At 34.6% G+C, this 27,289-nt stretch overlaps 3 protein-coding genes across 4 annotated transcripts in view; 1 reads left to right on the top strand and 2 right to left on the bottom strand.

Annotated features, from left to right (window-relative positions):
• The window catches only part of DAPP1 (dual adaptor of phosphotyrosine and 3-phosphoinositides 1), a 90,218-nt gene extending 68,230 nt beyond the window's left edge, over positions 1-21,988 (top strand). The window contains exon 9 of the mRNA XM_021710401.1: positions 21,449-21,988. Coding sequence (XP_021566076.1) covers positions 21,449-21,505 — 57 coding nt within the window. The 3' untranslated portion in view covers positions 21,506-21,988. The remainder of the gene's footprint in view (positions 1-21,448) is intronic.
• Positions 434-16,162, bottom strand: LAMTOR3 (late endosomal/lysosomal adaptor, MAPK and MTOR activator 3). Its single transcript, XM_008053923.1, has 7 exons — positions 16,081-16,162; positions 15,721-15,766; positions 14,532-14,566; positions 6,786-6,844; positions 4,787-4,920; positions 3,442-3,505; positions 434-1,162 (listed from the first exon to the last, which is right to left on the bottom strand). The coding sequence occupies exons 2-7, from the start codon at positions 15,727-15,729 to the stop codon at positions 1,089-1,091; spliced, it is 375 nt and encodes a 124-aa protein (XP_008052114.1). The 5' UTR covers positions 15,730-15,766; positions 16,081-16,162; the 3' UTR covers positions 434-1,088.
• The window catches only part of DNAJB14 (DnaJ heat shock protein family (Hsp40) member B14), a 45,378-nt gene continuing 38,868 nt past the window's right edge, over positions 20,780-27,289 (bottom strand). For both annotated transcript variants that reach the window (XM_008053924.1, XM_008053925.2), the window contains 3 exons: positions 26,365-26,474; positions 24,096-24,268; positions 20,780-22,491 (listed from right to left, as the gene is read on the bottom strand). In XM_008053924.1, coding sequence (XP_008052115.1) covers positions 22,367-22,491; positions 24,096-24,268; positions 26,365-26,474 — 408 coding nt within the window. In that variant the 3' untranslated portion in view covers positions 20,780-22,366. The remainder of the gene's footprint in view (positions 22,492-24,095; positions 24,269-26,364; positions 26,475-27,289) is intronic.

Genomic DNA, 27,289 nt, shown 5'->3' with positions numbered 1-27,289 from the left:
TTGAATTTAAAGGGTATATTCTAGAACCCTAATATATCTTCTGTGGAGATTAAATTAGGTTCATGCATAGTTTCTTTTCTTATTGACAATTTATACCAGGTAAAACAATCTCCAGTAAGCGCTCACTATTTATTCATGTGGTTGAAAGAGTGAATTTGAAAGAATTCTGGGGGGAAAAAAAGACCTATAGGGTGCTCAAACTATATTTTTTAAAATACTATTTTAACGGAAGGCTGAAGTGGAAGGATTACCTGAGCCCAGCAGGTTGAGACTGCGGTGGCCATGAGCATGCTATTGTACTCCAGCCTGAGCGACAGAGTGAGACTCCAACTAAAAAAATAAAAATAAACTATTATATTCATACTCATGTATGAAAGAAATGGCGATACTATGTTTACACACATACTGATATTGGAAACAGAATTCAATAGTATCATTTTTAAATTTTATAAAGACCATACAAACATTAAAACACTGATTGGTTACAGAAAGCAGAGTTGGGGGTAAAAACCATTAGCTATAATTTTCATTTTCTTTAAAGAGTAGCACCCTATGAGAAGAACCAAACCAATTAGTAAAATAATATATACAAAGTTAGTGATTGTACTGATTTATTATTTTTACTAAGCAAGTTCATGTTCTTCACACTCAATGCAAGAAATAAAACATAATCTGAAGAAAAATATGTCCTTATTATTTTCAATAAAAAGAGTCTGCTTCATTCTGCAGGCCTGGGTGTACTGTACAATAGGGAACACTTAATGACTCAGTGGATCAATCTACCAGTTTGATTCTGATCCACTAAGCAGAATCTCATCTATATTTGGTGACTGGACTAGCTCCATGGGAGCTATGATAAACTGAACCATTTTTGTGGTATCCCCAGATCTCACTAAATAAGAACTTACACCAGAAAATATAGCAATTAATCTCTCTATATTTGTATCTATAGGTTCTTTCTTAAATATAAGATGGAAAAAACGTTCCTTCTTGAGCATATGGATAAAAAGTAGTACTGTGGTCTAAAGATTGCTGAATTGGTATTGGGTTATTATGAAGATAAGGTACACATAGAAACCACTTTCAGATTAAGAAACTTCTACAACTTGTCTCAGTTCTTCAAATAATGGAGCAAGTTCCTTTTCCAGGCTGACAATTAGTCCTAAAAAAGAGATTAAGAAAATTAGACTGTTAAAAAATGTTCCTGAAAGTCATCAACTAAAATTCCCTGTTGTCACAAGTTTATAGTCACTAAAAAAAAGTAAATCAGATAAAGTTTATTTCCCACAACAAAAACAAAATACATGTTGAATATTCCTTATCCAAATGCTTGGAGTCAGAAGTATTTCAGATTTTTTCATATTTTAGAATATTTGCAAAATATATACTGGTTGAAAATTCCTAATCTGAAAATCTGAAATGCTCCAATAAACATTTCTTTCGAATGACATATTAGTGCTCAAAAAGTTTCAGATTTTAGAACATTTCAGATTTTAAATTTTCAGATTAGGAATGCTCAACCTGTACTGTAATCCTAAATAAAGTAACACAAAATTCCATATTCATTAAGAAGTTTATCTCTCATAAGCGGACTTTGAACAATTATCATAATACTATAGGAAAAGGATTGGCAGTAGTGGAAAAATGCCGGGGAGGGGGAGACTGAGATTGGTAGTAGTGGGAAACTGTCAGAGGAGGGGGACACACCTCATTAACAAGGGTACCTGTATTATGAACATTTGTATATCTAATCCTGAATTGTACCCCACATCTTTAAAATAAAATTTTTTTTAAAGTTTATCTCATCATCTATTACTAAAGTAAATAAATGAAAAACATGCATATATTAGTAAATATAGAACAAATTACATGTATGTATTATAATTTTATTTTTGAAAGAAATACCTTAATTTATACCTTATTGTTTCCAAATTTTGCATTGACTCAGAAATAATGCATGACTTTTACTAAATAAGTATACTTTTCTCCCTGAGTAAATTTTAAGATTCTATCATAAGACATGAAAATCAGCTGCTTCCATATCAAAGAAAATCAGTAATTTATTTTATAAATTCAATAAAGCTAAGACATAAATAAATATATTAAATAAAAATATTTTAAAGATGAATGTTAGAGTATAAAACATTCATGTTTAGAAAGGAGTTCACTGATGAATCTGGGAGACAAACTCATTTAGAAATTAGCATATTTAGTATCTCCTTAGTTCACCAGAGTAAAAGGTTATACATCTTAGAGCCTATTTTATGCTCAAACAAATAAAGATCTTCCTCTGTCTTACAGAATATTAAAAATATCTAGGCTCTCAAGAAAAGGTTCTAAGTACTAAAATATAAATCTGTACGTTATCATAATATATAAGAACTGATGATTTAGTACGTGATGACTGGTAAGTTATCAAAACTGAGGTTTAGTATACTTAAAATATTGACACTACTACTATCCTATATAATTTACAAAATATTTTCATACAAGTATTTTATAGCTTCCTAAAATGTTTAGAAATGGAAGCGATCTAACAAATAATCAAGTCTAAATTTCTCATTCTAAAAATGAGGTATCTAAGGACAGGCTTCAGTGACCTAGTTAAAAGAATTTGCTCAGCTTTGGTGGGGAGACAGAAAAGAACTGTGTAACAATTCTCAACAGCAATCAAATCTGAAGGAGACATTTAACTTCATGTTTTAGAATTTAAAAAATCTGAAGGAGACAGACCTTTTAAAAAAATTCTACTTTATCCAAAAGGGAGTAAGAAAATTACAATCAACTGAATACTGTCATTATTTTACACATAACTATCCAGTGAAGGGTACTGGATAGAATGGAATTCTTCTATTCTCTATAAAAAGTAGAGCTTTTTAGCATTTGTTCTCAAATTCTTCAGCCCTCAAGAAAAGTATATTCATCCTATTCACTCTTTAAATTCTCAATCATACTCATCTTGCCTATTATGCAAAATTTTAAAAATCCTAATTAAATAGATTGGTCCACGTAAAATTAAACTTATCCTTGATCATTTCAATGTGTTTGTTTGGTTATCTTCTCTATCCTCTTTTTGTTTTCTTAAACTGTTGTAAACAAGGTGCAACACTCAAGACTACATTTAATCTTCCTTTCTGCCAAAAATTTAAAAAAATCACTTACCCAAACACTATCTCATTTGAACTAGAAAATAACCCCATAAGATGGAGAAAGCAGATATTAACTTCAATATATAGATATGGACACTAGGATTCAGATAAATCACTTTTCCCAAGACAAAGTAAAAAGATGGTGAACAGTTGAGCCACAAATTCAAGTTTTTTGACTTTAAGTATACTATTCCTATATATCAGACTGCACACATACAGTAATTACATTAAGCTAGATTTACCTTTTTCAAATTAAGAATTAAAGGCTGTGTTTAAGATAATTAAAACATACCTGTATTGGCACTGCTACTGGCTATGAAACTCACTACCAAAGGTAAACGATTAAACTGAACCACCTAAAAAGAAAATAAGATCTATTTTATGTTGCATTGTGAAAAGATAGTAGTAAAACAACTGAAATATCTCAATATTTCAAACATTTTTAAATGGTCAATGTTATAGCCCAACATCCACAGTATTGCATCATGAAATATAAAGAAGCTGAAAGTAAATATTCCACAAAACAGAATTACTGACAATCTTTCTTAGAGACATTAATACCATTTAGCTTGGCCGATATGGTAGCTTGGCCGGCACAGTGGCTCAGTCTGTAATCCCAGCACTTTGGGAGGCCAAGGTGAAAGGATTGCCTGAGTCCATGTGTTCTAGACCTGACAGTACAACTTGGTGAGACCTTGTCTCTACAGTAAAAATCACAAAAGTGAGCTGGGCGTGGTGGCATGCACCTGCTAATCCCAGCTACTTAGTAGGCTGAGACAGAAAGATTGCCTGAGCCCAGGAGATCAAAGTCAAGGCTGTGGTGAGCCGTGATTGTGTCACTGTACTCTAGCCTGGTGACAGACCCAAAAGAAAGAAGAAGAAAGAAGAGTGACGGTGAGGAGGGGGAGCTATACTATGGGGTCTGCAAAGGCATATGGAGTGGTACAATGGACACTAGAGACTCAGAAGGAGAGAGGACAGAAAGAGAATAAGTGTTGAAAATTACCAGTAGAGTTCACTGTACACTATTTGGGTGATAGGTACACTAAAAGCCCAGAAATTCACCACTATGAATTCATCCACGTAGCCAAAAGTCACTTTTATTAAGTTACTGAGGTAGAGAAGGAGGAGAAGAAAGGAAAAGGAGAAAGGAGGAGAAGGGAGAGAAGAAAATGAATGCAGTTGGAGATCAAGAGATACGCAAAAACTAATTTTTTCCCAGAAATAATAACCTCACTTATTATACATACACTTCAAACCAAATAAAGAAATCAGAAGCAATAGAAAATTTAAATAACTTATCATTTGACTTTCAAGAAAAATATTTTATTTGTTACAACAAAAAAAGTGTCATGTGGGAAATCAGTTGTTTCGCTAAGGGCACCATCTACTGGAGGTAACAGTGACCTACCTGACTTCTTCTTTTTAGGATTTTTTTTATTATTAAATCTTTGCATTACTTTTCCTGGTAATTATTTCCTGGTATAAAATGTGAAGAAAATTACTAGTGAAAGCTAAAATTTTGAATTTAATTCCTTTCAAAACTAAAATTTATAATTATAACACAAGTTATTTTATATAAAAGATACAAAAATGATAACTGAAATCAGCAAACTATTTGATAATTATGAACTTACCTGGTAGGTGTTATAATAACAGATGATACTTTTATTTTTCGAAAGTCCAAGTTTGCTCCCTTGGTCTGTTGCAAGGGCAAAAGTAGATAAGAAGCCAGGTCTCAAAGCATGCTCTGGAGCATTATCATTGGCCACTAGAAAAATAAATGATTTAAATAAAAAACTATATTTTCTAATCTAAAACAAAACAAAACAAAAAACTGAGCACAAAGATTATGTTTCACAATACTGAAAGTATACCACTAACTGAGTCTCCTCAATCAGCAGTACACTGATCAAAACTAAGGGAAGAAATGCTGACTCTCACAATTTTTATTTTTAAAAGAATACTAAGTATTTATATTTTTTTGATATCTACTTTACAAAACAGATTAATCAGTACATTTAACAAACTGATTATTCTGGTTACCTAAGAATCAGGCTAGAATAACCTAATGAGAAAAGCTATACAAATGTTTGCTTTTATAGAACCCGCAATGGAAAAATCTCTCACAGAGATTCATAATCCTGCAGCTAGCTACCTGTTTCATGTTCTCTCACTCATTAAAATGTCTGTATGAAATTTTATATATTTGTAAGTGCAGAGCTCAAGGCTTTAACACAGAGATCTTCAGAAAGAACAGTAGAGCTGGAAAATCTATGAGAGATTATTTTGTTCAAAGTTCCTGTTACAGAACCAAGAGAAGACAAGTAACCTGCCTGTGGCTATCCAACTTTTACGGTGGGCTAGAAAGCACACTGAACCACACTGCAGACGATAGGTTCTATCACTGTCTTGCCACTGTCTCAGGTGCAACCTTGGCCTGGCAATGTACTCTTCACACTTGACCACCTTCACTTGTAAAATGAAAGAACTAAATTAGGTGACTTCTAAACCTCCATTCATTTCTGAAGTCTAAAGTTGTCTGATATACGCATGATAAATATATGATAATCACAGGTAGAAAATAAAATGTAAACAAAATGTACAGAACATTATCTAATTTTTGACCTTTGGTAAAGCCAATTACAGTGCCCAATATAACTAGAACATTCATTCCGACCATGCCATAAGGTAGAAATAATAAAAATAGTCTGAATTCATATTTACTCCCTATGACACCATATATACTCAAAAAAAAGTTAAAAATTAGGTGGAAAATTCTTGTTAGATTTGAATTAACTCACGGAACTGTGAAACTAAAAGTTAAAGGAAATCTTATTTCCAGTAAGAAAGCAAGAAATCAGGCAAGATTAAACAAAACAATCAATATATGATGATAATATATGGGTATTATCCTGTAACTCCTAGCAATGTTGATTAAAAAATACACATATATGTACACATATATATGTCCATGTGTATAATATAGCTAGTTGCACACATGCTCACTCTCATCACTTAGATTTACTAATGGTTTACATTATACCATAAATGTCTTTAATGAGAAACTGGGTCTGTGATAAATCCAAGCTGAAGCTCCATATGTAAACATGATACATTTGATATGTAGTACATTATAGGTTCCAGTTCAGCCTTCAACATTTCCCCTCAAAAGCAAACATTTCCTTGAAAACTAAGACCATCTCCTGAATTTACTGAAATGAGTATTTTTGTTTTAATTTATTCTTTTGAGTCATAATCTTACTCTGTCACCCAGGCTGGAGTGCAGTAGCACATTTATAGCTACTGCAACCTCCACCTGCTGGGTTCAGGTGATCCTTCTGCCTCAGCCTTCCAAGTAGCTGGAATCGCAGGTGTGCACCACCATGCCAGGTTAAATTTTTTGATATATTGTAGAGACGAAGTTTTGTCAAGTTGCCCAGACTGGTCTCTAACCTCTGGTCTCAGGCAATCCTCTCCCCTCCATCTCCCAAAGTACTAGGATTACAGGTGTGAGCCATCATGCCCAGCCTGAAATGAGTTTTAGATATTTGCCTTCTGCACTACTCAGATGTCAATACATGCATTTTTCGTCAAAAGCAAAGATGACATTTGCATTTACGTGCTCAGTTTTACCTTTAATAACGGGTACTCCATCTCTATCTGACACAACAATAGCATGGAGCCCTTCAACACTAGAAAGAGAAAAAAGTTAAAACACAAACATTTAATTTTCTCAAAATATGCACCTCAAAGACACAATGGCAATTCTTATATATTTTTTGAAAAACCCTGGGACCTCAATTATTGATATCCTATGCTCCATAATGTATTTGCCAAAACTCTCCCAGAAACTGAATGACATGCTTATGATCTTTACAAATTTATAGTTTATGAATGAAGATCTAAACCACAGATGATACTTCATTAAAATTGCTAATGTATGATTTCATGGTTTACAAAAGTATGGAAAGTTACCATCAGCAGTAGTTGTAGCGACCAAAAAAAAAAATCCTTGGCCAGGCTTGGTGGCTCAGCCTGTAATCCCAGCACTTTGGGAGGCCAAGGTGAGTGGATTGCCTGAGCCTGCGGGCTTGAGACCCGCCCAGGCAACTTGGCGAGACCTCGTCTCTACAATAAATCAAAAATTAGCTGGGCATGGTAGTGCAACATTACTTGAACCTGGAGTTCCGGCTACTTGGAAGGCTGAGGCGGAAGGATCGCCAAAGCCTAGCGGGTCGAGGCTGCGGTGGCCGGGAGCGTGCCACTGCACTCCAGTCTGGGCGGCAGAGTGAGACTCCAACTCAAAAAATAAAAAGTCTTTTTCCTTTCTATCCTTCATCCCAATATTAAGTGATCCATATTTGTGGCACTAATACTTTTGACACTATAAAAAGTAGAAATAGACACAATCCCTGTCTTCAGAAAGTAAATGTAAAACTACAAGTGGTGGCAAGTGCCATTATGAGGTCAATGAAGATATGAAAGCCCAGGAAAGAAGGAGCTGATGTAGACAAGCACATGGGTCAGGGAAGGCATCCCTGAAGAAAGGGGTATCTCAGCTGAGATGTTATAGCACTTTGTAGGTGAAGAGGCATGGAAAGATCGATCAAGGCTGAAGAATTGGCAGAAGGAATGAAGGCCATGCAGTAATCCTTTCAACCATGCCTCCATAAGAAGTAGTAAGAAGAATGGTCAAGGACATAGCTCTAGAAAGACCCTAGTCCCAGGCTCTGTCACTCACTGTTTATACCACTTTGAGCCAGTTATGAAAACTTCCTAAGCTTCAGTTTAACAATCTGAAAGTGGGGATAACTGTATTTATTTGGATATTGTGCACTTTAATAAAATAATGCTTGTAAAGCATAAGCCTGGTAGTTAACACTCAAAAATATTATTATTAACGAACATCAATGGTGTCAATGTGCAGGGTGACAATGACATAATTTATCACTACAGTTTAAGCACTAAATTATCAACGAAAATATCTGGGAAATTAGAAATTAAGAAATATATACTCTAGTGTGCAACAGTAAAGTTTTAAAAAATTATAATAAAGAAACACTCCCAAACCCTCAATATTTATGTAAAAATCCCTTAACCATAACACAAAACTGTAACTATCTCAAAATATCTGTAAACTGCAACTCAGAGATATGTAGAGATATGTTCAATGTTCCTACAGCAGCCCAGAATTATCCACTCCTTATTGTGTTAATCTTAATGTCTTAATTTAGGAATGAGAATATTCATATTAACCTAATTTTAAAATACTGGAATTAAATTTTTAAAAATCCTCCTCACCAAACACTTTTTAGTAAGAGAAGTGCTATTAAAATTTGAGTGAAAAATATTACAAACAAAATCGTTTGTCTTCTTCACATTAAAAATAAGAATGATGAAACTGTGTATAAATGATTTTTAAACTATCATTGGCATTTATTCAATCATAAAAGTATCTATAGATTAAGACGTATTCTATAAGATTAATACACAAAATATATTCTTCTAACTTAAAAGTTAAACTATGTAAAATATATCCTACAGATATTTTCACATATGCAAATCACTGTGTGCAGTTATCAACAGCAACATTACTTGAAATAGTAAAGGATTAAAAACTTAACTGAGCCGGGCTCGGTGGCTCAGCCTGTAATCCCGCACCTTGGGAGGCTGAGGTGAGTGGATTGCCTGAGCCCACGGGTTCGAGACTCGCCTGGGCAACTTGGCGAGACCTCATCTCTACAATAAATCAAAAAATCAGCCGGGTGTGGTAGCGCGCGCCTGTAGTTCCAGCTGCTTGGAAGGCTGAGGCGGAAGGATCGCTGGAGCCCAGCAGGTTGAGGCTGTGGTGGCCAGGAGCGGCCACTGCACTCTAGTCTGGGTGACAGAGTGAGACTCCAACTCAAAAAGAAAAAAAAAAGAAACTTAACTGTCCATCAAGAAGGACAAGTTAAATAAGTTACGATATACACATACAATGTAAGACTTTGGAGACAAGAACAAGAAAGAGGAAGTTCTTTATGTACTGGTAAGGATTGAAAATTACATTATTAAGTGAAAAATTACAGTTTAGAATAGTATGTACTATTGCAAGAGCAATACTATTTCTGGATCCAGAATCCAGAAATGAACCCAAATACCTACAACCAAACAATCTTTGACAAAGCAGACAAAAACATGCACTGGGGAAAGGACACCCTATTCAAAAAATGGTGATGAGATAATTGGATAACCAGCCACATGTAGAAAAATGAAATCTGATTCATATCTCTCACCATATACAAAAATTAACTCAAGATAGATTAAAGTCTTAAATGTCAGATCTGGAACCAAAAAATCCTAGAAAAAAACCCTAGGAAAAACTTCTGGACATCAGCTTAGCCAAAGACTTTATGGTTAAAAACCACAAAAGCAAATGCAACAAAAATGAAAATAAATTAAGTGGTTCTTAATTAAACTAAAAAGCTTCTATACAGCAAAAGAAATAATCAACAGGGTAAACAGGTAACCTACAGAATGGGAGAAGATATTTGCAAACTATATATCTGACAAAGGACTGGTACCCAAAATCTACAAAGAACTCAAACAAATCAGCAAGAAAAAAGCAAATAACTCCATTAAAAAGTGGGCAAATGACAAGAACAGACAGTTCTTATAAGAAAATATACAAATGGCCAATAAGCATATGAAAAAATGCTACACATCACTAAAGGTCAGGGAAATGCAAATCAAAACCACAATGAGATACCACCTCACACCAGTCAGAATGGCCATCATTAAAAAAACAAAAAACAATAATGCTGGTGCAGATGTAGGAAAAAGGAAACACTTATACACTGATGGGAGGAGTGCAAATTAGTCTAACCTCTATGGAAATCGATATGGAAATTTCTCAAATAACTAAAAGTAGATCTACCATTTGATCTAGCAATCCCACTACTTGGTATCTACTCAAAGAAACAGAGGATGTTTCCAAAAAAGACACCTGCACTCATGTTTACTACAGCACTATTCACAACTGCAAAGATATGGAATCAGCATAAATGCCCATCAACTAATCAGTGTATAACAAAAATGTAGTGTGTGTCACACACATACACCATGGGATACTATTCAACCATAAAAAAGAATGAAATAATGTCTTTTGCAGCAACTTGAATGGAACTGGAGACCATCATCCTAAATGAAGTAATATAGGAATGGAAAACCAATAATGGCATGTTCTCACTTATAAGTGGGAGCTAAACTAAGAATCTGCGAAGGCATACAGAAAGACAGATATAGTGGACATTGGAGAGCTGAAAGGGGGTAAGGAATAAAAAAACCACCTATCAAGTACAATGAACGCAGGTGGGGGTAGTAGGTACACTTAGAGCCTAGACTTCTTTGCCACTATATTATGCATTCATGTAACCAAAAACCATTTGTACCCACTAAAGCTATTGAAACAAAAATATATAAAATTTTTTAAAAAGCATGTATAAGAAACAAATTGTAACAAAAATGAGTAAGCATGTGTGCTTCTGTAAATATATGCATATACGTGTTTGCCTCTAGGTAATATCACTGAAGGAACAATGGGAGCCTCTGAGAGGAGTACTGTGTGGCTGGGGCGCAGGGACTGGAAGCTTCTAACTCCACATCCCTCCACATCCCTCAGCTAACTCTTGAACCTGAGTTTTATGAATATATTAATGACCCCCAAAATAGGCAAATTTTAAAAACAGGTAAAAAAGAGTACTACAAAAATGTTTAGGAAAACTCAGGCTATCATAGGTAGCTTTTTTCGAATTTCCATAGAAGTTAATTTAAATACCAACTAATGCACCCAAAGAGGAGTTAGGAATAAAAGGACTTTCGTTTTTGATATTTTCCACAGACATATGAGTCCAAGAAAGCAGAAAAATTACTTATACTCTTAATGTACTCACTTTTAGAAATCAGGTTATAAATAATGTTTCCACTTCCATACACAAAGCACAAAGTAATATGAAAAGATTTTACTAATATTAAAAATAACTGAGCCGGGCTCAGTGGCTCAGCCTGTAATCCCGTGCCTTTGGGAGGCTGAGGTGAGTGGATTGCCTGAGCCCGCGGGTTCGAGACCTGCCTGGGCAACTTGGTGAGACCTCATCTCTACAATAAATCAAAATGAGCCGGGCGTGGTAGTGCGTGCCTGTAGTTCCAGCTACTTGGAAGGCTGAGGCGGAAAGATCTCCGGAGCCCAGCAGGTCGAGGCTGTGGTGGCTTGGAGCGGCCACTGCACTCCAGTCTGGATGACAGAGTGAGACTCCAACTCAAAAAATAAATAAATAAATAAAAATTAAAAAAATAACTGTGATTAATGAAGACAGACACACTTTTAGAAGGAATAAATTAAGATTTTGTGAACTATTCTGAAGAAATTTAAATCTTAAGCTTACTAAAAGAATCATTTTAATTTTAAAAACCAATCTTGCATTAGTAGTCAAAGACATCTTATTTAATTTTATTCACATAATTATACAATATTTATTTTCAAACATACATTGTTTGATTATTAAAGCCTGAGATTGCTGGGTCACAAATTGACTTTAAAGCACAAATCCAAGAATGATATTTAACAGAGAATTCAAAAACACACATCCATTAATATCTGTAGCTAGCTGACCTGACTTGGCTGTTGAGGGGCATAGAAGTACAACAGTTAAAAGCACAGATCCATGGCTCTGAGGCCAGGATGCCTGCATCTAAATCCATACAGCCAGCAACAAATCAAAATGTGTACTCTACTATTCTTTGTAAGTATTTAAAAATCATTCCTTCATTGTTTTCGTTCTGGGATGTATGCAATAAGTCTACTTTCAAGAAATGGTCATGAATGAGTCAAACTGGCCAGTCATTATGAAATAGATGCTACTAATCCTTTGCCTACCATTACGGAAAGATTTTCATGATGCTTTTACAAAGATCCTTAAACTGAATTTGTCTCTTGGATAAGCACAATCAGCTAATATTTTCTCTTTGGTTAAAAGATAAAAGATGTCAGAATTCAAAGAAGCAACCATACTTTTCAACTGTCTTTGATCAACATTAGAGCTACTCAGTAATGTAATAAATACATTTTGGATTATTATCTAATTCTTTTATACAGATAGTTTCACCATACCCAGGGGTCAAATAATGTAACCGTCAGAGCACTCTCACTGTATGAAACAATGTTCTTACTTATAATCATAGACTATGTAATGAGTCGATTATTGCTTTATTACATCTCCAAGTGAATAATGAATATCTTTCGTGTGGCTTTACAACTTAAGAATACTGAATCCAATTTTGCTGTTTCTTCAAAAAGAAATATTACACTCAAAACAGGATTGTAAACCACTAAGACTTCTAAGTGGATAAACTATGCTTCTGTTTCTGTATTTCATCACCAGAGTGGTGGGGTGTCCCCCTAACTCCAATTTGAGCGCCCTTTCAGCTACAGATACATATAGAAAGGACTCATTTTGCAGTTTCAATATGTACATTTTAGTTACCATGGTTTAGTTAAATAACACCCCCCCACACAACAGTATGGGTCAAATTTCAGTTACCATGGCATATTAACCAAATAATCACATAAAGTTCAACTTTGTTAATTCTTCTACCCCCAAATTACTATATAAATAACTATGTAATTAACAAAGCGCACTGCTACACCAGTAAACCAGTCACTTCACTTCTTTCAAAGTGCATTGCTAGCTTGTTACTGCACATCTGCTATTCAGTTCATACGGAGATAGCAAAGCATGTGTTGTGTACCTCCTCGTGTCACCCAGTGATAAACCATGTGACATTAAAAAAAAAGATAGCTGAAAGAGGGAACTAGCCAATAAAGATGAAATAACACTACAAAGAAATGAAAAATGATAACACTGGAAGTCATATTCAAATAGAAAGTAAATAGAGTTATAGAAGAAACAGTTGAGCGAGGGAATGCTGATACTTTCACTATTAGAGATTCTAGATTTGCAACCAGAGGAATTAAGGCAAATTTATCAACACAAATGAGGAAAGTGGCTGTAATGAAAATGTCCCAGAGGAAGAGAGGCTGCAAAAAAAGTTCACATTAAAGAACATTTCAGAAATATTTTACAACATTAAAAATGTTAGGCTGGCTCGGTGGCTCAGCCTGTAATCCCAGCACTTTGGGAGGCCGAGGTGAGTGGATTGCCTGAGCCCACGGGTTCGAGACCCACCCAGGCAACTTGGTGAGACCTTGTCTCTACAATAAATAAAAAAAAATTAGCCAGGTATGGTAGCGTGCACCTGTAGTTCTGGCTACTTGGGAAGGCTGAGGTGGAAGGATCGCCGGAACCCAGCAGTCAAGACTGCTGTGGTCAGAAACGTGCCACTGCACTCCAGTCTGGGCAATAGAGTGAGATTCCAACTCAAAAAAAAAAAAAAAAAAATGTTAGAAGCTGATTAAAAACTTAGAAAGAGAACAAAGTATGACAACTAACTAAGGCAATTGCCCTATCTTAAGCTATATGAAGAGAAGCAGGCAGACCCTGTCCAAACTACTCAAGATAAGTTCTTCACAAATAAAATACTTTAAATCTCAATGTTTTAAATTATGCACTAAACAAATATTAGTTTTAGTATTTGCTTCCATTCCATTTCATACATTTCATTGTATTTTTAAACAAAGAAGGTTTTAATTTAAAAAAAAAAAATTTTAAAAGTCACAAGACAATTATTATTTTCTCATTAATTACTAAAATTCCTTTGCCCAGTTTCAGTTTATGTCATCATTTCTATAACCCTGTATTACCATGCAAAGCTAAAGATTAGCTAGGATTGCTAATCTTTAGGTTGAGAACAGAATCAGCAATTGTCACCATAGTTTGTCAATATTGGGAGGAAAAGAATACAAATGAATTTAAGTATTGCATTAACAAAAAGCCAACTTGCTTACCTTAACACAAGAGCCTAGTTTATAAAATGGTACATCAAATGAACTGTGTGCAGGCACAAGAAATCCTTGTGCTTTTCAAGTATGAATTGTTGTCTATGTCTAACATTCTTGGGTTATGTAGACTAAGTAATTTGGTCTTAAAAGCAATATTAACAGTAAAGATACATTCTTAATTTGTTTCCCTAAAATTACTATAACAACTTTGAGGTATAATCCTGTAAACTGCCACAATAATACATTTCAAAGAATTCCAAAGTGACAAGTAATCTGAGTTATAGCCTTCCAGCATCTGTTAGCTGTTTAACCTTGGACAAGTCAAATAACTTCTCTAGGCCTTGTATTATACATCTGTAAATTCAAAGGACAACCCAAAATACTTTATAAAATTAATATATAGCATACAAAATTTATTCACTAACAAATTAATAATTTCTTACCTTGGCAACTTTTTATACAAGAATCGCTTTAGGTCCTGAAAAAGAATATTAAAAATTACATTATAATAATATGCCTTCCATTGGTCTTCTAGGTCCTGTCCTATCCACATTTCAGGGACTTTAAGTTATCATTCATAACTTTTCTTGCTTGTGTTTAATCTTTCTCCTTCTGATTTTACTAGTCATGTTACTTGGAGCAAGTTAACTAATCTTTTTTTCCCTAAGCCTCAGTTGCATTATTTGTTGTATAAGGCTTATCACTAAACCTATGTCATTAGAGTGTTAAAGCTTACTGAGAAGATGCATACCTAGAAGCGGGAAACACAAATGCATATTAGCTGTAAAATCAGATCATACTTTTCATACTAGTATTTTACATCCTGTTGCTATTATGTTCACTTGAGAAGATATTATGAACATCACCAAAGATCGACTTTCTACTATTATTTTAATGATCCCGAGTAGGTTGATCAACTTTCTATGACTTTGTTTCCTCGCATGACTAAAGATAAATGACAATGTGCGTCAAGTGCTTATCATGGAACACAATTAGAACTAAAGAAATAGAAGACTATTTATTTTATTTTGTCTAATTACACTCTCTCATCTGAGGTATTTCATTGACAATCCAGGTATCAATTATGACCTCACATGGATAAACCACATATCTGTTGTTTTGAATCTCCAACCCCTACTCTTCTCCAAATCTGAATGATCACTTTATTTCATGTTATCACCATCAATTTAATGTTGTTCTCACCTTAAAAATACACACACACACACACACACACACATACACACACACACACACAACGTATGTTGTCAAAGAGACATCATGTCTACTTGCTGGGAAAAAGGATTCAGAGGACTGACCACATATGGACGGGAAAGGCTGCAAATCATTATGCAGAATTTCAAATGATAAATATACAGAGCCTCTCTTATGCCCCAGTGGGACTGGGGAGCAGGGAGAATACAATTTTCTCCAACCCATTTCAGGCAGAAATTCAGGATTCTGAAAATTCATTCATGTGAATCTCCTACTCCAGATCCCAGAAAAAATACTTAATTGGGGAGTGGGGGGGGGGCGAAACTAATTCCTACTTGGGCAGCTCTACCTCCGCCCGCTCAGCAGCTTCCTCCAAACTCCCACCCTTCCCCTTCCTCTAACGTGGGGGAGTTAACTCACATCCGCCATGATGAACCCCTTCCTCCCGCAGGATCAATCTCCACGCCTGGAAGAGAAACTCCCGGTGACTCTAGGCTTGTCCTCCCCACCCCCAGCTTTAATAAGCGAAATCAGCCCTCGTCAGAACCAGGCAAAACTCCGAGGAGTCAAGCCTTGGACCACCGAGGCCAAAGGGAGTCGGAGTGCCCCGAAAGACCCCGACCGGTCCCCAGCAAGGCGCCTTACGTCAGCTCACTCCATCCCTGCCCCTCCACCCCAAAGAGCTAGGCCCAAAAGGGGTTAGGAGAGTCCTCTTTAGTTCTCACCACCCGCACCACCCCCGGGTCTAGGCTTCAACGCCGGGCCAAGTACGCTAGTTACCTGGGTTTCTGGGCTTCCCGGTTCTCTCCGCTGACACTTCAGACACTGATTCAAGTCAGGTTCCTCAGACGCCGCCGTCACATGACGCACAACCTAGTCTGTGCTCCAGGAAGCACATGCCTGCCCCGCCCCGTAATACGGACTTCCGGGGAGGCCAGGCGGAAGCCACTGGCGCGCAGCCACCCGATGCGCCCCCACCGCACCCCACCCCACCCCGCGGGCCGCGTCCTGCACCTGCGCGCCGTGCTTCTGGTCACGGGGCCTCGGCAGTGGGATGAGGGATTCTTGTAAGACCCCGGCCCTCTGGAAAATGCATGCAAGATTATCGCTAGAAGACATTCGTGTGCGGAGAGTGCCCACACATTGCCTTAGTTTTCATGGTCCGTTCTTTTAAAACCCTTTCTTGTAGATGAACTGTCAGGGGATGGTGTTACAAGCTGAACCGCAAGCATCAGGTTGCCTGTGATTATTACAAGTCCATAGGTTTATGACCCGTTTTCTAGTCTCTTGACTTTCCCATGGGTGCACCCTATAAACTCTTTCCTCGAGGCCTTCTCTAGATAGGATGGAAGAGCCATAGGCTTTCTGGAGTCACATGTGTACCTCGAGCCTCTACTTTTAACATGCAGAACTTCAGATACCTTCTATATGCCCCTTTACATCAGAATTTTTAAAATGTGCAAAGTTTCTCATGTACTAATAATTGAAAAATAAAAGCCTTCTTCAGAAACCACATGCTCCCTCGGGTACCCTTCTTCCTCTACTACCTTTCATAGTCAAACGTTTGGAAATTTTAGTCTGTTTTTAATTGCTTCCTGCATTTATCCCAAATCCAATCAGTCAGAGAGGTCTCTTGCTTCTATCTCCTGAATATCTCTGAAAATAATTTAACTTTATATACTCCTACCCTGTTCCAAGCTATGATCATCTCTCCATTGACAATAATCTATCTTTCCTACATTCACTTCTGCCCTCCAATCTTCACACAGCATCTAAAATATTCTAAAAGCCCAGATCTGATCACAAAACAACTCCTTCCTTGAAAATCAAGTTTCTTGACTATTGACTTAAAGTCCAGTATCAGCTTCATAGTTATATATGGTGTTATGGGGATCCGGCCCCTATATTAATCCTCTCACCTATGCTATCATCATACAAGTTTGTTTTTACTTCCATAAAGTTTTTATCACTTTACCAACTTACCACATTCTGTGTGAAATACTCCTCAAGCATTCACCTCACTCCTACTAATATCTTCTTTTAGGGTTTGGCTTTAACTCATTTTCCTGGAGATCCCCTTCCCTGACTCTCCCAAAATAGTTTAGGTCTTCTAGATATATGCTCTCATACCCTATAATTTTCTTTGTAGCATTTATTATAATTAGCAATTTACTTGACATTTATTTTCTTTGCTGGATGCAAACTTTTAAAGAATTTTTGTTTTATACAATGATTAATTCCCAGCACGCAGCTCACTGCTTGGGGTATAACAAGCACTGATACTTTTGTTGAATGGTTGAATGAATGAAACGTGGCCATCTTAAGAATATAAAACATGATAAAAACAAATCTTTTATAGTGAGAACAGACCTTTTTATTAATATACTGAGATAAACTACAGAGACTAAAAGACAAAAATTCATCATAAACCATTCAGCAGAACATTCTTTGAAAATGCATTCTCTTTAACAGTTCTCACAAAGAAAATTTTATTTAAGTCTGATATAACATTAAATATTTTACAAATCAGACACTTTGTTTTTAAACCTGATTTATAATCTTGGATGCACTACAGACAAATAAAGTAAGCTCTCCTTTACCAGTTTCATTCCATTTAACTTATACAAGGCTTCCATTAAAATTCCATTACACCTTAAAAATTACCTGTAGCTTTTAAAAACACATAAACTAAACTTTAAATAAAAAGTCTTTTGTAACAATGCAAAAACCAAAAATAGGTAAGAAGCATTTCTTAATGCAGATAAATTACAAAATTTATGTGTGAGTTCCTTCTCATTGGTGTAGTCATCCAATTCAAAAACGATTCATTTTGAAATTAATGATTAAAATATGCCAGTGTCACTGAAAATCTCTATTACTTTAATAGTGCACTTAAATGGTAAAGTAAAACATCAATTGGAATGCATCGAATCTTGTGCTAAAGTGAATGAAACTTGCTTACATTCATGCCAGGTGTTACCTGCAATGCAGTTACTAGACACCTTAGCAACCAGTCATTCCTGTTTTTAATAACTTACAAAACTAAGACATTTCAAGAAATACTTCTTACCCTATATATTTCCAGATGGCTAGATATATATTGAGGTTCAATTATATTTTGAAGTGTGGACTTTATAATAGGAATCTCTGCATTAAAATGTGAAAAAGATCAACAGGAATAATTCACACCAATAAAATTCTGTGGACTGATTTTTCAAAGTTAGAAATAAGAATATTCACTGCTAATGGAAGCCCTGCTCTGTGCAAATATAGTGTGGCATATATTAAACAATCACACATTTGAGGTATTAGCTGGAAAAAAAACATATATACACCTATACATGAACACATCCACAGAATATTCACAAATGTATTGGCCCCCAAACCAGCAGATAATCAAAGTAAATGAAAAGGAATCGCATACCAACAGGAAAAAGTTACACACAGGAAATTTACAAAAATGTGGTTACATAATCCTTAATATAAGGAGTATGCCTTGAATTAATATTTTGAAGAAAAATGTTTCCATTTTTATGAAAGTATCTAATAGTAATGAAACCAAAAAGGAAGCCTGAATTCTAGGACTGAATTGCCTGCAAAATTATTAAAGGGATGAGCAAAAATTCTTTGAAAAGCCTCATTCTATCCACCTTTTCTTTATAACTGAAAATTAGAATTAAATAAAATATGGAAATTATTGCTAGATTAATCCTCCCTTTTCCATTGGTTTATAAAGAATTTGATGAAATTTAACTAAGCAGTAGTTCAACATATAAACAGACAAGGTTTTTCAGCTATTTCATAAATATTAAAATTCAGATTTATTGGTTATTTTTCTGTTCAGATAAGAAAAAATATTATTAATCTCCCTTCAGTTTACTTTACTCAATAGGAAGATGAATAGTAATATGGGTAAGTATCAAACCCAAGCTTCACATGGGGAAGCTAGATACATGCACTAATTCTCCTCTTTTAATCATTTGGTCCTTTGACATAAAACTTGCTTAACTGTAAAGACAGCTCATTTGGTCCTCAAGCCAACATCAAGAAATGTTTCAATACCTTAATAGAAGTGGAGGGATTTGTTTTTTTAATGAAATACATAGAAATACATTAAGTAACATTAGCATGTCACATGTGTTAAGTAGCTGCATTAAGAAATATTACAGATCAACAGAAATCAAAAAGTTATTCATTTCTTCAGTACTATTTTTCATATGATGTAACTCAAGATTAAACAGGAAGAAAAATTAAGCATAAAAGTGCCAATAAAGTAAAGGGCTGGCATTCCACATTCCTGTTCCTGTGAACACCTGAGCTGACAAAAGCAGAGTAGTTTAACACACTGGCATATACATGCCTCTACTTTTCTCCACCAAATCTTTTAAATAATAAATAAACAGGCAATAATTATGCAACAAATAGTCATTTAAGCATTCAAATGTAATCTGTCCCCAGAACATACTATTTTCACTTGCTAGGTGGATTATAACTTGATATTTCTCATTGTTGAGAATTCAGTTATTTGATCAAAATAAATTCGGAAACTTACAAATGACTAAATGACTAGTACCAGTCTATTTGGGAATCAAGGACTCAAAAGAAGAGGAGGAAAGTACTATTTCTTTTCCCCCAATCTCTCACAAGGACAAGAGTGAGTGAGTGAGTGAGTGTATGTAAGGAGGACTAAAAACATAAAACATTAACATAATACAACTGCTGCCAAGCTATTAAAATACCAGTTAGAGAAGATATTAAAGCAATACTTAAAAACTGAGATCTTTTAAGTAGTAATTATAATAATCCAATTAAATTTCAAAGCTCATGTAGCTAAAAATAAGATGGCAAAATACTGAGGTTGTTACTATAAAAGAGTAGCAAACATGAAAATCTTACAACTCAAGATATCTAAAGTCTTCTTATTTTGTAAAATTAACCCTAAATTCTAAAACACTTGTTGGGCCTTTGCTCCATGATACAGGTGACATTAAGGACCCAATCTTTACTTGCATATTTCATATGTAGCTTAAATTCTCGGGCACTCAATCAGTCATTTCCCATAGCTGTTTGAAAACCTTCTTATATCAATCACATTTCTCCTAACATTTTATGAAATGTAATAGAGTACAGCAATGCAAATGAATATAATACTGTTCAAAAGCCATGTACAGCTTTATGATATACACTTTATGATACCATTAATCTTGATAATTTCACCTATTCCCTTAAAGCTGTAATTAAGGGAAAAAGAGTCAGTTAACAAGAAAGTAAGTTCACATAATTATCAGCCATAACAGTTTAAGTTTCCCACTAAAACCGGAAAAATAAATAGATGAAATTTTTTCATTTAAATTTTTATAAATTTTCTGAAGCATATGAACTTTCACAGTTAAATAGAATGCTCTGACTTTTTTATTAAAAAAGTAATCTACAGGCTCAAGAAAATATTTAAAATTATATTTTAAGTTCTGTTTTTTTAAAGGTTACATTTATAAAAACAAGATGGTTAAATTGTTCCATTTTCCTAAGACAATATGTGGTTTAATTTAACCTACTAATTCAATCAGACATTTATATGGATTCACCTGGAAAAGGGGATACAAGAGAACATTTATAAGAAAAGTTCATTTTAGCAGTTTTATTCAACAGATACCATAAATTAACTATACATTCAGAAAAAAATTATTTAAACAAAAGAACAAAGCCACTCTATCTAGCATTCTCTCACAGAAACTACCAAAAACACGTTCATGTTCCATTAACTATGAAACAAAATCATTACAATATTACAACTGTTAAACACAGAAGACTAGAAATCAAGTCATTTCATATCCAATATACTTCAATTTCCAGCTGGTTTTTTCTAATTTATTTTATGGATTTAATTACAAAGAACTTACTGCCCTATAGGATTAATAGAATTACTCAATGGTGAATAAATTTTAGCTCAGAATTTTTTAAGGATGATTTGCTTTAAATCACTATTCTACTTGCTGCTATATTACTGCTCATTGTTGCATGGGGTCAAAGAGATCATGCTCTGATCAAATAAGTGTACTATAATCTATTTATATGTTTAGGAGTTGGTTAAAAAGTGTTAAAAGGCACAAAGCTGTATTTTAGTCATAATTTTTCTTATTATTTGTAGAAGAACCCTTCTGGATCCTGCTTAAATAATCACTTAAGAAACTGCAAATTTCCATGAGGGGAAATCAGGTGAGTCCTCTTCATAAATTGTAGCAGCTTTCAAGGACATACATGAACATGTGGAGGTCTTTTAATTATTGGATTGTAAATGACATAACAGCACTTTATTATCTTTATTACCTTTTCATTTAATATTTATAGCCAACATAGTTTCTTTAAAATCTATCAGTATAGCATTTCGTTTCTATGCATGTATATGTATAGCAATTCATAAAACTAAAGAGTAAACTGATACTCTATACCAGTTCATTTGTCTCAATATATATTTTGGAATATAATGGCAATATTAAAAATATCAATTCCCTCTAAGCTGATAATGCTATAAGATTTTACACAAAGTTAAAGATTATTTTTCTTTTTGAAAAAGTTTTATTGTTTAAACTCCACAGATTTGACACCTTAACAAGGAAAATGTAATTGTGTCATATGACATTTTTCCATCAGTTTAAAATGAAGTATCTTATGGAGCTAAACACTAAAATAATTTAAATAAAAAGGCAGTAACCTGTATGTACACAAAATGGTCATTCCATAAATATTTACACAAGGGAAAAAATGGAGAATCACTAAAATTGGAAATTGCTACAGGTGTGATAATCCTTTCTCAAGACATTTTTAGTCAGGAATCATGTAAGCTTTTAAAATGAAAAATAATTGCAGAAGCATAAGTAAAACATTAATTTTAGTTTTCAGTTCCTACTATTTAAAGGAGCCAGTAGGTCATAAACAGTTCAAGATTTCAGGAACCAACTATTCAGTTTCGTTTTAATATCAAATCTTTTTCTTCATCTCTCATGATGAAACTAAACTTAAAGAAAAAATAAAGGGTACGCTAAAAGGTATACATAAAAATTCCAGTTCAGCCTCCTTTGTAAAGACTGGTCAACCGCTCCAGTTCTTTACAGTTGTCCATGCTCAAGGCATCTGCCTTCCTTCGGAGTCGATCATCACGGTATACTTTTGCAGCATATTGCATATCTGTTTCTGTTAACAAACAAAAATATGCTGCTAATTAAATAATAATTTACATCACCTAGTTACTTATACTCAATGATGTTTCAGAGAAGCCCATCAATATATTTATTTAACTGACAAAAAAAATCCAAGTTCTACTGCTAAAAGCCATTTTAGGAAAAACAAAGTTTTTAAATGAAAACTTTACCTGAAGTCTAGCATGTACAACAAACACAGAAAAAGAAATAAGGAATAGAATCTTGTCAACTTATGTTGGAAAGCTTTCCTTCAACTCCTGTCCCCTAGTGGTTTAAAAACTATTGTTCTGAAGCATCATCTTGGCCTTTTTGCCTAAAAATATGATATGATAATCAATACTTCTAGTGGTTGTTTCAGATTAATTATCCCAAGACTTAAAGTATAAAAATGCAAAATCTTGTTCTAAATTTACTTAAAATAATGTTACTGAAGGAACACAGAGAAAAAAATGCTTGTTATACAATTATCATATTGGTATTCAGCAAGTAAGTACTTCTGAGGCTTCCTTCAGGCTGTGGGTAGCAGTTACTAATGATAAATATATGCATTACAAATGAAATATACAACAAACCTATAATGCTGGTTATAGTGATGAGAAGACGTCAGAGCACAGGGGCTGGATTCTAGAGACAAACTGGTTTTGAGTATAAAACTACCTCTATGAATTTGGGCAAGTTAGTAGTAATCTTTCTTTTCCTTTGTTTCTTCGTATGTAAAATGAGTAAAACAACCTCACAGGGTTGTTTCAGAGATTAGTTGAGTTAATATATATAAAGTACTTGGGACACTGATTGAAGCCATAGGCATTATATTAAAGACAGCTATTATTTCTTCTTCCAACCCATCATCATCATGAAGAAATAAACTCATAGTGGTTATACTTGGCCTGAATCACTCAGCTAAAAATTTCAGAGCTCAGATTCAATTTTAATCCAAAGTCAGTGCTCCTAACATTACACTATATGGTCTGCATTATTATTTGTAACAATCACAAAAACAAGAACCACTATACTCAATCCACATGCATCATCTCAGCAGATTTTTATGGTCAACCTTTTTATGCTAAACTGTTTCTTAAGTTAAGAAAACAAGGTGGAAAATGCTAAGCAAATTAAGTGCTTCCAAGGGCTTCTCTATATACAAAGTAAATAAAAATGAAATGTCAACAAAATTCATTGTACTTTAAGTGTTAAATGTTAAAGCTAAATTAATAAAGAGTTTCAAATTTTAAAATCAGGATATATCTTAAAATTGATGACCTAGTTGATCTGCTAGGATTCTTTTTTCTCAGTGGTACATAAAATAATGATGCACCATACAATGGACATCTTAAATACAATAAAATTTTATATTATTCACTTATTCAATCAAATATTTATTGATAATAATACACAAGTACCATTTATTAAGTCCTTACTACGTGCCAGCTACTGTGTTAGGCCACAAATATATAAAACATATTATCTCACTGAAGTTCTGAGCTCCAGTTATATGCTAGGGAATTCCAGAACATTCCTTGAGCAGGGAAATCTATGGTAATCAATTCCAAAGACTGTGAATAAGTTATAAAATGTTAAGACATTTGACAAACTTACTTTGTTGTCTTTCTTTCCAGCAATTATTTCGAATATTAGTCACATAATCTTCTTCCACACTTTTTTCTATCTTTTGTAATAACATTCCTTTATATTCATTTTTAAAGTCCTTGTTGACATAATAAACAACACCCAAGTTTTCTGTCTGCATTTTAATAGTTTGCCCTGATCCACTGTAAAAGAGATGCATGGTCATTATTTTAATTAAAATTGGACATCCCAATATGTGTCTACAAACCAAGCTAACAAAACAAATCACAAATCATTAAAAAGTTAATATCAGTAATTCAGGTTTAGCATCCTTAATCTAAAAATCTGAAATCCAAAATGCTCCAAAGTCTGAAAATTTCTGAGTGTCAACATGATGCCACAGTGGAAAACTCCACAGTTGACCTCAGAGGACAGGTCACATTTAAAATGGAGTACAGTAACCTTTTAATCAAAACACAGCATCAGTGGTGGAGACTGGAAGTCTGCCACTGTTTGTTGCTGTTTAAAAGCATATTGGGAGGCTGAGGTGAGTGGACTGCCTGAGCCCGCGGGTTCGAGACCCACCTGGGCAACTTGGCGAGAGCTCATCTCTACAATAAATCAAAAAATTAGCTGGGCATGGTAGTGCGTGCCTGTAGTTCCAGCTACTTGGAAGGCTGAGGTGGAAGGATCGCCGGAGCCCAGCAGGTCAAGGCTGCAATGGCTGGGAGCAGCCACTGCACTCCAGTCTGGGCGACAGAGTGAGACTCTAACTCAAAAAAAAAAAAAAAAAAAAAAGCAGATACAGGTATTCTTGATGCTACTGTGCTGCTTAGTTATCCTGAACACATTACTTTTTCACTGTAGTAACAACATGTCATATTTTCTACTGGTAAGTACTTATATGTGAATAAGTGTAAGAAAGCAATTGTTCATCAGTAGCACATAAATTTAGAATCAGGAATGATGGTGATGCCAAACAACCACAAGTTGTCCATATGGGAGGCTGAGATAGTGACACTTTTGCTTTCTAATGTTTTGACATACAAAAACTTTATTCACAAAATTATTAAAAATATTATATAAAATTACCTCTAGGCTAGGTGGATAGGTGCATATAAAACATAAGTTTTATGTTTAGATTTGAGTACTATCCCCAAGATGTCTCAGTCTCAATATATATGCAAATATTCCAAAATCTAAAAAAATCCAAAATCCAGCACACTTCTGCACCCAAGCATTGTGGATAGTAAGTACTCAATCTGTAATTTATTTACATTCTCTCAAAATACCTAAAACCACAATTTCATGTCATTAAAAAAGCAATAACACTTTTAATACACTATGTTCTTATGAAATTACCTTAATTTTAGTTAAGAAAAATCTTATTTGAAAGAAATAAGATAATTCTTATATTTAGGCCAATCTGTTTTTAATACTGTAAAATAACTGCCAATATGCTTTTACAGTTTTCTTTATGTTCACTGTATTACACTTTAGCTATCCAGAACAGATGCTGTATAAATTTCCTTTAGGTCTTGACCTCTTATGTAAATAGAAAATACGTCATAAAAAAGTAATATTTGCTTTTATTTAATCAATATTTTATAAACAGAAGAATAAAGTCATTTCTCTCTTAATGATATAAATCTATGTAAGCTCAGTCATCCGTCTTTTCATCTTTAACGAATTTTTCTGGCCAGGCACAGTGTCTCCTGCCTTTATATAAGCCCAGCACTTTGGGAGGCCGAAGTGGGAGAACTACTTGAGCCCAGGAGTTCGAAACCAGCCTAGGCAAGACCTTTTCTCTACAAAAATATTGTTTAAAATGAAAAGCAAATTAGCCAGGCATGGTGGCATGTGCCTGTAGTCCCAGACACTCAGGAGACTGAGACAGATGGACTGCCCGAGCCTGCATGTTGGAGGCTGCACGGAGCCATGATAATGTCACTGCACTTCAGCCTGGGTGGCAGAGTGAGACCTTAACTCAAAAAAATAAAGTATTTTTCTCTTTTATAATTGTTTTTTCTTTAATGTCAACACATTACCTATCACATTAAATTGTTATCAAGTTTGAATATAGCATTTCTGTCCTTATCCACAGTGGAACAGAAATGTAAACTAACTACATAATATACATTTATCACTTAAAGTAACTATCTTAAAAATGAGATTAAAATTTCCAAATCATACATTTGTAGTAAAAGACTTCATAGTTTAAAAGAGCACAAGCTCTTTAAAGGAAGCTAGATCAGAAACAACAACAATTAATTTTGTAAAACTTCACTTAGCTACTTACGATCTGGGATATAAAGAATAAGGAGGATTAGAGACCATCAGTTGGCTTAATAACGACACGAGGATCAATACAATTATGGGCATCAGCTGGATAAACACAGAAAAACCTCCCTATAAAAAATCATCAAAGAATAACAAATTGTAATGTAGTTGTCAATAATCTAACGGTTGTCATACATTTTGAGAAGCAAAAAGGGCATCTGAGATCAGTGCTTTCAAATCTGCCTAATCATACCAACCTCCTAGGGTGATTCTTAAAAATATAACTTTCCAGGCACATCACCAGGAAATTCTGACTTGAAAAACACTGATATAACTAGATCTAATTTTACAGATGAGTAAGTTCTCCTCTCTCCTCTCTCTCTCTCTCTCTCTCTCTCTCTCTCTCTCTCTCTCTCTCTCTCTCTCTCTCTCTCTCACACACACACACACACACACACACACACACTCTATCAATAGAATGTTGCAGGTTGTAAAACTATTTTTACCTTGAATTTGAGGGTAGAAGATGGGAATTGAAGAGTGGCAGAGCTGGGGCCCAGCCTTTTAATTTCTAGTCTAGTAATCTTTCCATTTACCTTTCTACTTCGTGTAATCTAATTGCTTTAGGCAATTAGGTATAACTGCATTAGAACAAGGAAAGTTACCTCTAATTTAAGTTTTCCAGTTCTAATTCTAAATTCTTTAGGACTGACAACATGTTTCCTTCAAAACATGCAAAGTGTGGTGCACCTTCCTTAGAATCAAAGAATAACAAATCTGAATAGGGTCATATTGCCCAACACTCCCAACCCTGACCTCTACTCCTGTTCCTACAATATCCCTAAGGGATTTTCTAGTCTCTACTGAACACCTCTGATAAAATAAAACTCATTATTTCCTAAAACAACTTCACTATTTTCAGACTCTAATTGCTTTTCCTGAGC

This window comes from Carlito syrichta, unplaced genomic scaffold (genome assembly GCF_000164805.1).
Source record: "Carlito syrichta isolate Samal-C Ts95f unplaced genomic scaffold, Tarsius_syrichta-2.0.1 Scaffold288870, whole genome shotgun sequence".
Taxonomy (NCBI): domain Eukaryota; kingdom Metazoa; phylum Chordata; class Mammalia; order Primates; family Tarsiidae; genus Carlito; species Carlito syrichta.
Note: the sequence above shows the minus strand (reverse complement) of the source record. Positions and strands in the feature narration are given on the sequence as shown.